This window comes from Scaptodrosophila lebanonensis, unplaced genomic scaffold, assembly GCF_003285725.1.
Source record: "Scaptodrosophila lebanonensis strain 11010-0011.00,11010-0021.00 unplaced genomic scaffold, SlebRS2 tig00000072-arrow-pilon, whole genome shotgun sequence".
NCBI classification, from domain to species: domain Eukaryota; kingdom Metazoa; phylum Arthropoda; class Insecta; order Diptera; family Drosophilidae; genus Scaptodrosophila; species Scaptodrosophila lebanonensis.
In genome coordinates, this window is record NW_022060558.1 from 4,505,316 (window position 1) to 4,519,315 (window position 14,000).

A 14,000-nucleotide genomic window follows, 5' to 3' on the forward strand; every position below is an offset into this window, starting at 1 on the left:
AGACACCAACGAGTTATTCGCAATCCAACAAACCATACAATGGCCCACTCCCCTAAACTTAACACACACGTGGCACACTTTACACCTGTTCGGACTCGCACATACACACATACACACACTGATTGGAGCGCATAAAACTAGCTTGTAATTTGTTGTATGTGTATATTAACTGACTACCAAATTAAAAATTCATTTTACGCGCTTGTCGCAAACCGAATGCAGGAGCGGAAATTTGAGATTTCGCGGCATTACGGTAGTTCTTGAATTATTAAAAAAGCTAAGCCAGGCAGGCAGGCACAAACAGCAAGATAACGAGGAAAAGTGAGAGCAGAGGAAGCTCGGGAAGTAGGGTGTACGTATTTCCTCAATGTGCTGGCTGTTCTGCGGAGGAGTGAGAGGGGCGACCGAGTGTGCGGACTGAATTGAACGGAGTGTGTTTGGTGCGAAAAATAGTACGCTTCCTCTTCACACTTTTTTCAATTTGTGCACAACAGCAGCATTGCAGAACCTCTGAATAATTCATATTTAAGTGTACACGAGAGTGTGTGTTGAGCTATGTCCTCTTTGTTTGTCAGTGTGTGATTGTGCGCTGCTCGCTTCAACGCGCATACACACAAATACTGACGCAAGCACGCACACACACACACACATACACACACGCACACGGACTGAGAAGCAACAAAGAGGCACACGCTTTTTTTTCTAATTTATTGAGCCAACGTAACCAAAATTTGGATTGTGCGTGTATGCGTATCTCTTCGTCTGTGTGTGTGTGTGCGTATGTTTTGGGGTGGTTCGCAAATGCCTAACAAGTTGTGTTTGTGCAGCCACAGTTACAGTTACATCCACAACCACAGGCACAGCCACACAACCACTGGAGGCTGCTTGCTTGCCCTTAGTTAACTTTTTTGCTAGTTTCCTTTTGCCATTTGCGCATTTTTCCACATGGCGTGTGTTCGTTTGTTGCGCTATTTTGCACCCACCCCTCCTACAATCCGAAACGGACAGCCTCCCTCGTTTCTCATCTCCTACTTACTCAGCTAATATATATTTTTTCCGAGTTTTTCTTTTCTTTTTTTTTTATTTGCTCTGCCTTTATCGTGCACTGGCAATGACAGTGACACTATCATAAATCCCTCCAACCCATACCCTTCCCGACTGTCTATCTGGCTGTCTGCTCAGCACGCCTCTTTGGCCTTCGCTTGTTCGTCGCTCAGTCCATGGGCCTATGACGTTGAGACACACAGACGCACAACCAACAGCACCAGAACCCCACAAAAATGTATATTCATTATGTAAAACGAAAGACACAAAAACCTGATGCCGTACACAAAAATCTCGCTGCAAACTGCGGTTCTCGGCCTTATTTTCGAATTTCACATAATTGGCTCGCGTACACTTTTCCACGTCAATATCTGTCGCGCATAATAAGACAATTTTTTGCTCGTCTAATTTTTCACCATACAATTTCTTGCTTTGAATTTCTTTTTCTTCTTTGGCACGTATTTTCGTCCGCAATGCACGCGCATTCAATTGTATTTCAGAACTGCTACGGCGCACAAAATGACAGTTGGCTGCTGGATCCTTATACAAGGATGTGGAGTAGGCAAAGACGATGTTGAGTACCAAAAGCGTTAACGCTCTTCGAAAGTTGCTCTTAACCATTCTCTTTGCCAGTCCTGCCAACTCAACAAAGCTTTAAGCTTGTTTCCGCTTTTGACAGATGGCGCGTATCTAAACAGGTTCCGGGGTCTCTTTCAAATATAAAGTATTTATTCGGACACGCCGCATAAACTTAATTTATATTAATGTTGCGCATACGCCATGTTGGTCCCCTTCCCCAAAATCTACTATAAGTTGTAATTCTCTATAACTAATTATGTCTATTTATTAGGTTACAATTACAAATACAGCATCAGCTTTAAGAGTGCGAACACTTCCGTCAATATTCAATTCCTTCAAAATGTAGCGCAAGGTGAACTGTAAGGTGAATGTTAAATATTACATAAGCGGTGGTGCAGTGTATCTTCACGCCACGGCTTTAGAATGTATTGTTTGATTAAATGACTGTTTACTACATACAACTCGTTTGAAGATATTGTCACCATTTACATAAAAGTACCTGTGCTTTAGTTTTCCCCTTTACTACTAAGTAGTTCAGTACTTTAGGAGGCGTGACAGCCCCCAAAAATATATACATATATTCTTGATCAATATAACAAGACGTGTCGATATAGTAAGAACTAGAATTAGCAATTGGTATTTATACGAGAGATGCTGTTAAAGTTTCTGGAAACGGGTAGTTTCAATTACTAATTAACAAACCAAATTTATAATCAACTGTGCTCAACATTTCTCGTTCAAGTTTTCGATGGATGATTTTGTACGATTTAAAATTTAGCTCGGCAACAATGAATGAAAAGCATCCTAAAATACCATCCAAGCAACATTTTATAATACGTATGCCAGGTTGATCAAAGATGTCAGGGACAGCATCGACTCTGTGCCTTGAAGCAGATCGACTTGTCTGTCACATATCGTGTGATTCATTCGTCTTACTTAGGGCTTGACATGAAACTAATCAATTTAATTTTAATCAACTTTTGGCTGTACAAAATAATGTTCACGTTAGATACCTCGCAATTTGACCAAATTCAAAAACTAGCTTGAGTCAAATGGTGCTGATGTCAGGAGCCTCAAATTTTTTATCGAAACTGAATGTATTTATATACATTTAAAGCCTTTTGCCGAGCATTGCCAAAATTTTGTGTTCCTAGGTCTTATAGTCTCCGAGATATAGGCGATTATACGAATGGAAAATGGGGAAAACCCCCATAGGGAGGAAGTGGAGGGGAATCAAAAAATAAAACAAACTTTCACAGCGTACACACATAAGCCATCTTTGTGCAAAATTTGGTGTTTCTGGATCTTATAGTCTCTGAGATCTAGGTGTTCATACAGTCGGACATACAGACAGGGCTAGATCGACTCGTCTTGTCACGCTGATCAAGAATATATGTATATACTTTCTGGGGTCTGTCACGCCTCTTTCTGCCACTTACATATTTCAGCTCGCGCAAACCTAGTATACTCTTGTACATTTCATGTTCAGAGTATACAAATTTGGAGGGACGGGTCATCCAATATAGTAGAAAACTTTGTCTATAGCGCAATAAAATAAATAATAAACTCGTCCGAAGTACTAGTAAAATAAATTGTTTTCACAGATACATATGTATGATGCAAACTATTCATAGTCGCCAAAAATCGCTTTAAAAAGAAAATAAGCTATAATAAGAGCTTAAGGGCATGGACTTGAATGTATGTACATATATAGTTGTCCGATTTCGGTAACACACGTTAGAATATTAATATTCAAGCGCGTAAATTGCACATTTTGTCAAGATATGTGTTTTTACGTCGATTGGTAATAAACATTCCCTGCGTATAGAAACGACAACTCTACATTCAAGTTTTTGGGTCCTAGCAGTTAGGTATACAAAGTTCTCTATGCTTGTACGGATGGACAGACAGATGGACGAACTATCTATTATCATACATCTAACTATTACATGGGATCTGCCACTCATCCTTCTGCCTTTTACGAGTATGTACATACATAGGTGCATTGGCGTTTAGACTTTTTAGTATGCCCTTCAATCCTACGGTTACAGGGCATACAAATTAAAAAATCATTTCATTGAAAACTCAAGCTTAACTTTTTTACCAAGCTTTTTTTTTAACCAAAACTTGAGTTATTTATAACTATTATTTCAATTGACCTGGAAAATCGATCAATTTATATTTTACCGCAAGGAAATTGTTCAAAACGGCTGTATAGCGATATAAATTTGAACAGTTTGTGCTCAGTGTATTAAACGCAGACTTTCAGTTATTAAACATTTAAAATATCGATTGTTTCATATATCGATATAATAGCAACAGCAATGTTGTGAAAAACTTTGCTTCGTCGCAGCAACCCAAATTACTTCACATTGATAACAAATAAACACTTTAATTTATACTTTGATAAGTAAAATGAATCCCGAACTTGCCGTTAATCCCGAACAGTCAGCAGCGGAGGTGAGGAGGAATTTGAGGCGAAAGAAAATATTGGAAAGTGCTAAGAATCGCCTCGAAAAATTGAATGGTAGAGCATGCGACGTTCAAGCAAGAATTGTTGACAACCCGACAGAGGTTCTGCAGTATTCGGATCCAGAGGTGGAACCTGATTCTCCAATCCATACACCATTTCAAGGAGGCCTTCCCAAAAACTTGTTTACTGAAACCGAGCCCGTAACAACTAATAAATTTATTAAAAGTAGAGGCCATATTTTTGTATCGGCTCTAATAGGGTACGCAGTATCCATATATACATCAAGTAGTATATTTCTCGTACCTGGATTGTTGACGATAATTGAGTTGATATATTTTCGAGCATACCAAAGTTTTAATTCAAATAGCTTGATTATGCCTTTAATTCTCTTGCTAACCAGTTCTAGGCTAAGCAGCAAAATTAATCAGATTAATGCTATTTTATCCATCACTCAATCTGTTTTAGTTGATCTTGCAATATGCATTTTTTGTTTCTGTTTCATTGGCTATATTCAAGGGACTTTAAATATTACTTATTTTAATATTGTTTATGTAAAATAAAAATAAACGAACCACTTAATTAAAAACAAATCTGATATCTTTATTATACCTATTGGTAGGTGTACATGCTGAGTAAAAAACACGGTGAAAGTTTCTGGATAATAGCGTGTATAATATGGAAGCCCATCTGTGTCACAAAAATTGAAGTGACGCAAATGCATGTCCATATGTATTATATATGACTTGTCCATCATTGACTGACCTACCCTAAGTATTGATGTAGGTTACCAAAGCTACGCACACACCGTGACGAAACTATCAGGTCAATGTTTTAGTTTTAATTTATTTCAAAGTCGAATTAGTTTGCGGAAAATTCGATGTCATCCATTTAGTACAAAACTATTATTTTTTCGACAGTTCGCCTTGAGCGAATTATTTAAAAGCAATTTTATTGCTAACTCCTTAGACCGAGGTATGTATATGGTACTCTTAACTAATGTTCCATTGGCTCGGGCGGTAGGACTATGTTACAACCAAGCAGACCGCGACCGCTCCAAGTTTTTGGCACGAGCAGCAAATCAAGGAGCTTGTCGCCACGCTTCACTTTCAGTTGCACATTTTGATTTTGCATATTGCGAACAACATCGCCAATTTGTGTCAAATTATTTTTAAAGTTACCGCCATTAACGGAGCCAAAGTGCAAAATTTGATCGCCAACTCGTATGCCCTGTAAGTGGAAACAGATTAAATATATATATGAGTGTATTTAAGGGCAGATACTAACCGCCTCCTCAGCCGGCGAGTTGGGACTGACAAGATTGACAACAACTATGGTACGCGAATCCTGCACTTCCAACTGATTGACAGCCCCACCTGTGGGTCGATCTAGCTCTAAGGCAGATGCGCGGTTAACAAGCTCTGGATCAGTAGAGGCTATTTCAGCATGATACTGATTAAGCAACTCTTGTATTTGATTCATAAGCTCCTTGTGATCGTTCTGCAGACAAATTATTGTTTGACGCGCCTGCCGCACCTGGTAAATGTCAATGTCATTACGTGGATAGCCCTCAGCATCTACTAATGACCCATTCATGCCCACGTTGTCGTTCTATGTGAAGGTGGAATAATAATTAATTAATGCACATTAAATCCTTTTTTTTATAGATATCTACTTGAGCTAGGATTTGTCCACTTTTGCTGATTTGTGCTTCCAGCTGTCCCTTTGCTGCCATTAGGCGTTCAAGTCGCTCTTTTGTGGTTGGTCCAGATGCCATGACGTTGGGTTTTTTGTACCTATTCCTTATAGTAATCAGTCGGTAATTTGTAATTTTCGTTTATTTTCTTGTTTTTGTTTTGTTTTGTAAAATGACCAAAAATAGTAAAGTTGTTTCGCTGCCCTGGCAGCGATAACAGAGGGCTGCAGTATATACATATAATCATCGATATTTCCTTTAATTGCCTTTTTACGACACTCACTCTACTCTCTTTTCAAATACTTTTAAGCCATATCACTCATAAGTAAATTGTGGTCCTTCCAGCATCGATACTTATAAAAAGGAGGGTGTTTATCAAAGGATTTGCTTTTGCGCGCTAGTAATGGCATCGGTTATTCAACAGCTGTCCCATCCCTAATGGCAACATTTCAGAGTCGTGACCGCATAGAAAACAGTCTTAGTAAAACATTAAATTAAATCAACAATTTCAAAAATGAAACAAATTTTTAGAGTGTAAAATTTCACATACTTTCAACAAGTTCCCTAGTCAGGCCTCCCCGAGTACAGAAAAACAGCGGCGCCTGAACCTATACATCAATATACTTATTGTGCAAATTGTTCGACTTGAAAAAGGCACAGGAAAGCATAGTAGTAGATCTAGTAGATTATACGACAGGGGCAGCGATTTAATTATTATAATAGTGTTGCCCAGATTAACGGCGCTAGCAGACGCTTGAGGTACCTGCATTGAATACAGCAACAACAATGTAAGCTGAGGGCCAGTGGGCAGTGCGGTTGTTTATGCAATGTTCTAGTGCGGCCCACGAGACCACGACCAGAGCAAGGAGAGCGAGAGCGGCGTGGTTGCTTACATTGATACAAGAGGAGAGTTGGGAGCATCGGGCACCACTCAAACCAAATGACGGTAAACAGTACACATGCAATGGAGGCAGAGGCACAATTCAAAATAGCACAGCGGGCGGGGGGTGGCGGTGGAGGCGGCCAACACCTTGGCTCAAACAAATCGCTCGAAGTGGCGGGCAAGGAAATCGCGGATGCAGCGGATGATGAGACGACAGTTTTATTAGCAAATAAGAACTTTCACTTTGACACCGCGTCGGAACTGGATGAAGCCTTCGTTGAGCTAAATGGAATAAGTGCAGAGGAGGCCATGGCGGCGTCAGCAGAAGAACCTGATAACCACACAGATCAACAACACAATCCAGTAACCTGGCTGAATGACTACGAGATCGATACCCTTGATTTGGCGACACTCGACATTGGCAACATGTTTAATCGTGTCGACAGCCAGGATATTATCTATCAACAAAAAAAGAAGAACCTTAAGATGGTAGGCAAATACGTAATGGGTGATGTCCTGGGTGAGGGCTCCTACGGTAAGGTGAAAGAGGCCATGGACTCGGAGAACCTTTGCCGACTGGCTGTGAAGATACTCACAAAGCGTAAACTGCGCCGCATCCCTAATGGTGAGCAAAACGTCACCCGTGAGATTCATTTGCTGAAACAGCTGAAGCATCAAAACGTTGTCTCGCTAATCGATGTGCTGTACAACAATGAGAAACAGAAGATGTACTTGGTTATGGAGTACTGCGTTGGAGGCTTGCAAGAGATGCTGGACTATGCGCCTAATAAGAAGATGCCACTCTTTCAGGCGCATGGCTACTTTAAGCAGCTAGTCGATGGATTGGAGTACTTGCATGGCTGTCGCGTCATCCACAAAGACATTAAACCCGGCAATCTACTATTAACGCTTGATCAGACGCTCAAGATATCGGATTTTGGTGTCGCTGAGCAGCTGGATCTGTTTGCGCCGGATGATACGTGCACGACTGGCCAGGGATCGCCTGCATTTCAGCCGCCAGAGATTGCCAATGGTCACGAGACGTTTTCGGGCTACAAAGTGGACATCTGGAGTACCGGTGTCACGCTGTAAGATGCCGGCATTCAAATTAATTTTCGTTTGCTCATCATTTTTCGATCCGTTCAGTTACAACCTGGTTACAGGTCTATATCCATTCGAGGGTGACAACATCTTTCGGTTGCTTGAGAACATTGGACGCAGCCAATGGGTGGCACCAGATTGGCTCTTCGAACTGGACGCCAATTTTGCCAACCTTGTACTGGGCATGCTGCAGGCAGATCCCAACAAGCGGCTCTCTTTGCAACAGATACGCAAAGATCAGTACGTATGGCGGCTATAGTGCGAGTTTTATCCGCTTAATTGTATCTACTCTTTCTCAGTTGGTTCATATCTGCACCAGAGGTGACCGGCCCACCGATACCTATTCCTCCACTCAAAGGCGATGAAATACGACGTTCCACAGTACTGCCTTACCTAGAAGCTTATCACTATGGCAACGAACAGGAGCAGGAAGATGTCTACTTTACCGAGCACGATGTAAATCGTAAGTCTGATTTTTATGGCCGACACCTATACTTGAAAACGATAACCCTATTCGGTCTTAAAATGTTGGATAAAGTAATTTACTGACCACATTTTAAACTGAATAATTCCTTAGTTATCATATAACTATGAGATAATTTACCAATTTGGATTCCACGGTAGCAAGTCTGATAGTAATTTTTGTAGTTGGTGTTTTGCACGATACTAACCACATGTTCGTTTTACAGAACAGTTGGCGCAGCGCGCTGCAGCCGCAGCTGCAGAAATTCGAGCACAACAAGCCGCTGCCGCCGCTTCTGCGCTTGAGCCCTCGACAAGTGCAGCGGCCGCTGCCTTGGCTAATGGTAACCGGGAGGAAACAGCCAGCAAAAAGAAGGGCAGTTCGCTTAAGCGACGCGCCAAAAAACTTACATCATGCATCTCCGTTCGCAAACTAAGCCATTGTCGGACGTCGTAGACGACGGTCGTTCGCCGTCTATTAGCGTCTAGTTACTAGTAAAAAGCAAAAAACTTTGTTAACAAATTGTGAGAAACTTTTTGGTTTTGTTTTTTTTTTTTCATTCTCGTTTTTTGTTGTCCTAAGTTCTCTTTGATTTTCGCCAAGTATATATTTATAAAGAGAGGTAAACTCATAAAGAGACTTTAAGTTAGCCAAACTCACGCGATGTGAATGTTGTTAGAGGGGCCGGGGGTGCATGCAGAACGCAGGCTATATCCAAGTGACAATACTGTGTATTATGTTAAACATATGAGAGTAAATTAGTTGTTTATGCTTATGTATCGTATGTTATGAATGAATTATTGAAAGGAGAACCATAATGTTGAAAATGCGGGGAAACTTATTGATGGTACTGGCTTTAATCATCACAATTTTCAGGCGCCAAAACATCATGGATCCATGAGAAGACTTGAACTGCTGGACAGTATCCACAACAGAAGAAATTAATATATATGAACAGAAAAAAAAAAATGCAAACGAAAATTAATTAGGACCAAATAAAAAATATTTAAAAATAAATACAACATTCATTTAGTTCGCTTATACATATTTACATTCTCAAAACGCCTATAAAACTTCTCAAATCATATTTTATCCTATCAAGATTACACAGACAAATAAGCTTCTCATCAATACTGAACATACGTTTAAGGTGTGTATATGTAAGTCGATGTATTTAAAATCTTTAACTACATTTGTACTATGAACTCAAGTTATCCTGCCTGGACTCTTGAAGCATAAAAGTAAACAGTTTCAATTGTATATAAATTTATATAACTGCTATAAATTCGACTAAGACAACTAAGACTGTGCCAGTATTTTGCAGCCAGAAAGTGAGAAGCTTCTCTATTCACGCTTTATCGGGGGATTTTTGTTTAAGCACTTTGGGAAGAACAGAAACCATTTTACTTTAAACTTATTTGTCCGTGTGAGCTTGACTCTACTTAACTAACAGTGCTATCAATTGTCTAATCTATTTCCATGACGACGATTGGAGATGTTGTTGTCTCCACCTTCGTCGTTGTGGCTGCTGCTGGCTCCTCCACAGCTGTGGTAGCAACTTCTGTTGATCCTACAGCTGCCACTGCTCCCGCTGCCCCTGCTGCTGTTTCTGCAGCTGTGGGTGATATCGCTGTTGTGGTTACAGAGCTGGCATGTAGTTCGCTCATTATGAACATTTGGTAGTAATGTTGGCCCAGCTTGGAGAGTTTCTTTTGCATTAAGTTACGTAGGGTGTCCACATACTGCGGCGGTGCTCTTGACTGGTTCAAATTGCGCCAATGCAAACCATTGCTGTCCACGTGGAAAAGGGCAGGCGAGGGGACATGATCTTTCAAATAGTTCCAAATGCATTCCCGCAACAGCAACGCAATCTGGAAAAGAAAGTTCGAATAATACGTTTTTTTTTTGTGATGATCTGCCTAATCTGGAATCAGGCCGTCTAATTTCAGCGAAAATCCTACAGATCCCTTTGCAAAGACTGCCAGCCTTAATTGATTTTTGCATATGTAGAAGATAGAAGTCAAGTCACGATTGCTGTAATCGCGCTATGCCTTAAAATTCTCAATTTGAAATTGTAAAAATTTTTATCGAAAAATGTACGAAAATGTATGAAGAATTTTTCATATCTAAGGATTTATACGGTCCATGAATATGTTTTTTTTTAGATAAGATTGAAAATTTACTTTTTAAAGATATATTATTCTCCTACATATACACGATCGTTTTTTAAAAATTAAGGAATGAAGAAACAATGCATCTACTTACTTCTTGTGATTCAAAATGCTCGATGATCATATGCAGACTTGTCAACGGCGGCGGGATCAGTTGACCCATGGCTAACAATTGCAACAGCTTTTTGGTGCATAACATAAGTTCGTCGTTGGGGTCAGTGGGTTGAAACTTATTTACTGTCGTACAAAGGAGAGCGATATAATAAGATTGTTGTTTTGTTGTAGTTTACTTACCGTTTTTGCCACGCCAATGATGCAAACATGTTGCACATAGCGCTCGCAACAGCACTGAGCAGTAACACAAGGTTGGCCGATGTGTGGAAATAAGACCTAGAACAGCCCACAGCACGGGTGATGTAATGAAGGCACGACGTATTTGCATGTCCCGTTCCATGGTGACCTTCGTGAAGTCTTCATCGGGAAACGGCAGCCCGTTGTACATTACATCCGTAGAGACCAGCTCGACCAACATTAACGAAACTGTTGTGTAGCCATCCACATTGTTTGGCTTTTCCTAATAATGATAAAAAATGTATTAAAAAGTTAATCGTATTCACCAAGAATTCGTCAATTCTCGTGTATTACCAAATCAGCGCAGCATGCATGCAAGGCTTTAAGATACAAACTCTGCTTTTCCGCATCGCAACTTTGAGGCCTGTTCAACAGTACTGGCCTTAGACCCCGTCCGATTACGCCTGAATGTAGTACTGAGCGGTTTGAGTTGGCCCCGGAACTAGTGTGTAAATTTTGTAGAATGAGCAACTCATGTTCCGGAATTTGCAGCTCATCGAGTTCGTATTCCTCCAGCTGTCCCAGCAGGTGACCATGATAGAACAGCGCACCTTCGAGTAGTTCCCGCAGGCAGGCAGTGCGAGCTATTTTCCGAGCCGAGCACTGACGCTGCAGCAACGTATTGGCACGATGTGCGGCTGCAGCTCTTTGTATGGCATCTGCATTACATAAAGGAAAAATAATAAAAGATAGTAAATGATAAACATTCACTGCTAACTTACTCTTTTCGTTGAGGCCAACAAAAAAATACTTCACACTAAGCACAGCTAACTTGAGTACCAAAGGCGTGTGCATAATATTTTTGCGGGCTCCTGCCTCAATAGTGTTGAGCACATCGACAATGAGATGGGCCAGATTCATGCGTGCTGCATCGCAATCCTCAGTGCTGCCGTTGCTGTTACTCTCGCTCATTGTTTCTTCGTCACTAGGCTCGACCTTGGGGCGCTTGCTGTCGCCATTACCATTGTACATATCGGGCATGGTCTCCAGATTGTTGTTGTTAGCCTGTTGCTCTTTAAATTTCGCAGCGGTGCGCATTGCTGCATCTCTGTCCATAAGCAGCACCAACTTGTTAACCGTGCAATCAAAGATTTGAATGATCTTTGGTAAGCATTCATTTAGAGCCTGTGATAGATGTTGCGGTTTTATGTGTGGGAAGTTATTCTTGTTTTGTATGCTAGTGGTGAGAGGAATTGTATATACATATTTAAAAAATTAATAAATAAACAATTTTTTGCGGTTTTTTCTACCTACCTTGCTAACATTTTTAAGTTATAGAATGTGTTGTAGGCGTCTGATGTAGCACCCGGTGGAATAGGCAAGCGATTTTCCACTTGCTCTTGTAGCGTTATATCCTCCAGCACCATTTTAAAGCCTTGCGTTATGCTTGGAAAGTTTACTACGCCACCTTGGCCACTCAGCATACGCATAAGGGCACCGATTCCATTAGGATTTTCAGCATACGATTTTCTGAGCAATTGTGATATCGTTTGATAATAAATATGCGGATGCTGGGAGGCTGTGGAATTGATGAGTTAGTATAGGCTTAAATACATCTGCAAAGGGTTCAGACTTTATCAATTGCATTTGACAATCGACTAAGCAACCCAATCAATTAACTCACAGACGAAGAGTAACAATCGTACAGCAGTCTGCTGTTCCATTATATTGGTGCTCAGGCAACTTTTCCACAACATGTACTTTGTTTGCTCATAAGCCAAATCAGCAAGCAGCGGAGTGTTCCGCGACTTGATCACCCACTGTTCCAGCTCCTGCATGGAGTTATCTAGAAAGTCCTGACACCACACATACTTCTCGGCTATCTTGGCTACTGTAATAAGCAGCGTTGCGCCATGTTGGTTGAGTCGGAGAACGGCGTTGTTTAGCGTGGGTTGCATGTCTGCAAACATTTTATTGTTAAGCCAAAGTGGCGATCTTTGTACAATAACATCGCACAGGTCGTCAGTGTCTATGCATTGTATGAGAGAGAAAATTGTTGATAACTTTCTTGGATATTTGACGCCATATACTCACATAATTCCACAAAAACATTGACTAAACTCTGCAAAATTGCATCTGAATAGTTTGTGGTGATCATCAAAAATGGCACGACTGCCGTATCCAACGGTTTTTTTGGTGATAAACCATCTTTCAGCATTTCACGAAATGCTGCACGCAACTGCTGTTCGTGGCACGAGGTCATGTAGTCTAATATACCCGCCTCTGAATCAAGATGACAGCGGAAATCATCAACAAAACGTTTGATACCACATTGCAAGATTTGCATGATGATTTTGTATGGAAAACAGCCACCCAAACGTGCTACTATCCAATCAAACGTCATGGGATAGCGGCGGAAGGCATTCAACATGGTTTCTACGCAAGTTTCCGCCTCCGTGTTGCTCAGCTTGCGAAAGCAGCTATTTATTAGAGTCAAAAGACCATGCATTGCACTGCATTCGAGCCAATAATTGCACGAAGCGGTGATGGTCATCCGTCTCTGCGTATACTTGTCAGATAATTTAGCCACCAACTCCAAGCTCCAGTTGGCTATCAATGGCGACCAGGCCGCCGGACCTTTCCAAATCAGGTTTTGGAGCGAAGTTTTAACCATATTGAAGGCTTCGTATTCCTGCGCCCGCAGCTGTTGCTGGCGGTTGCCGCCTTGCTTAACCTGTGATACCGGCAGGCCAGTCTTGCCATCCACCATCTCAGGCGACACGTAAAGTTGCACCCCAATCTCGGCCAGAATACCGAAATAGTCAAACACAATTTCACGCGTCGCCGGCAACTCATCGAGAAAGTTTAATCTGTGTGAGTGGATTGAGAATGTAATTCAATTAAAATTAAAGTATTGGCAATCGCAAACTTACGCCACTTTGATAAGCGATGGCTGTGTGAGAACCTGAGCATTGCTGGGTGTGGTGGTTACTGTGGTTATAAAATGATGAAGCTGATCTAAGAGATTTTGACGCAACATGGTTCAGTACATGCACAAATTTTCCATTAAACAAACTATACAAATGAGCTCTTCTTGATCTTCTTCTTTCTTTTCAGCTTTATTTACCATTCATTGAGGCAGTGCTGTAAAATACCAAAAGCAAATATATTGTACTTGGGAGTAGTGGTATTGATATCGATACCATGGGGCAACATCAAATGGCGAATTCAACGGTTCAGCTGCAACATTTTTTTATCGTGCTGCCTATCAGTATATAAATGGGAAAACTGATTTCCGTACT

At 41.0% G+C, this 14,000-nt stretch overlaps 4 protein-coding genes across 4 annotated transcripts; 2 read left to right on the forward strand and 2 right to left on the reverse strand.

The window, feature by feature from the left end:
- The first annotated feature begins 3,977 nt into the window (after positions 1–3,977).
- Positions 3,978–4,838, forward strand: LOC115625454. The gene is made up of 2 exons (XM_030520502.1): positions 3,978–4,641; positions 4,716–4,838. Exons 1-2 carry the CDS (start codon positions 4,039–4,041, stop codon positions 4,836–4,838), a joined length of 726 nt encoding a protein of 241 aa, XP_030376362.1. The 5' UTR covers positions 3,978–4,038.
- Positions 4,839–4,919: 81 nt separating this feature from the next.
- On the reverse strand, positions 4,920–6,003 carry LOC115625093 (26S proteasome non-ATPase regulatory subunit 9). The gene is made up of 3 exons (XM_030519992.1): positions 5,769–6,003; positions 5,381–5,704; positions 4,920–5,323 (listed from the first exon to the last, which is right to left on the reverse strand). Exons 1-3 carry the CDS (start codon positions 5,868–5,870, stop codon positions 5,090–5,092), a joined length of 660 nt encoding a protein of 219 aa, XP_030375852.1. The 5' UTR covers positions 5,871–6,003; the 3' UTR covers positions 4,920–5,089.
- Positions 6,004–6,105: 102 nt separating this feature from the next.
- On the forward strand, positions 6,106–9,048 carry LOC115625092 (serine/threonine-protein kinase stk11). Its single transcript, XM_030519991.1, has 4 exons — positions 6,106–7,760; positions 7,819–8,013; positions 8,073–8,236; positions 8,463–9,048. The coding sequence occupies exons 1-4, from the start codon at positions 6,730–6,732 to the stop codon at positions 8,690–8,692; spliced, it is 1,620 nt and encodes a 539-aa protein (XP_030375851.1). The 5' UTR covers positions 6,106–6,729; the 3' UTR covers positions 8,693–9,048.
- Positions 9,049–9,264: 216 nt separating this feature from the next.
- Positions 9,265–13,738, reverse strand: LOC115625091 (integrator complex subunit 5). Its single transcript, XM_030519990.1, has 9 exons — positions 13,632–13,738; positions 12,793–13,568; positions 12,383–12,727; positions 12,013–12,277; positions 11,481–11,935; positions 11,053–11,417; positions 10,702–10,981; positions 10,502–10,644; positions 9,265–10,107 (listed from the first exon to the last, which is right to left on the reverse strand). Exons 1-9 carry the CDS (start codon positions 13,736–13,738, stop codon positions 9,703–9,705), a joined length of 3,141 nt encoding a protein of 1,046 aa, XP_030375850.1. The 3' UTR covers positions 9,265–9,702.
- Positions 13,739–14,000: the final 262 nt, after the last annotated feature.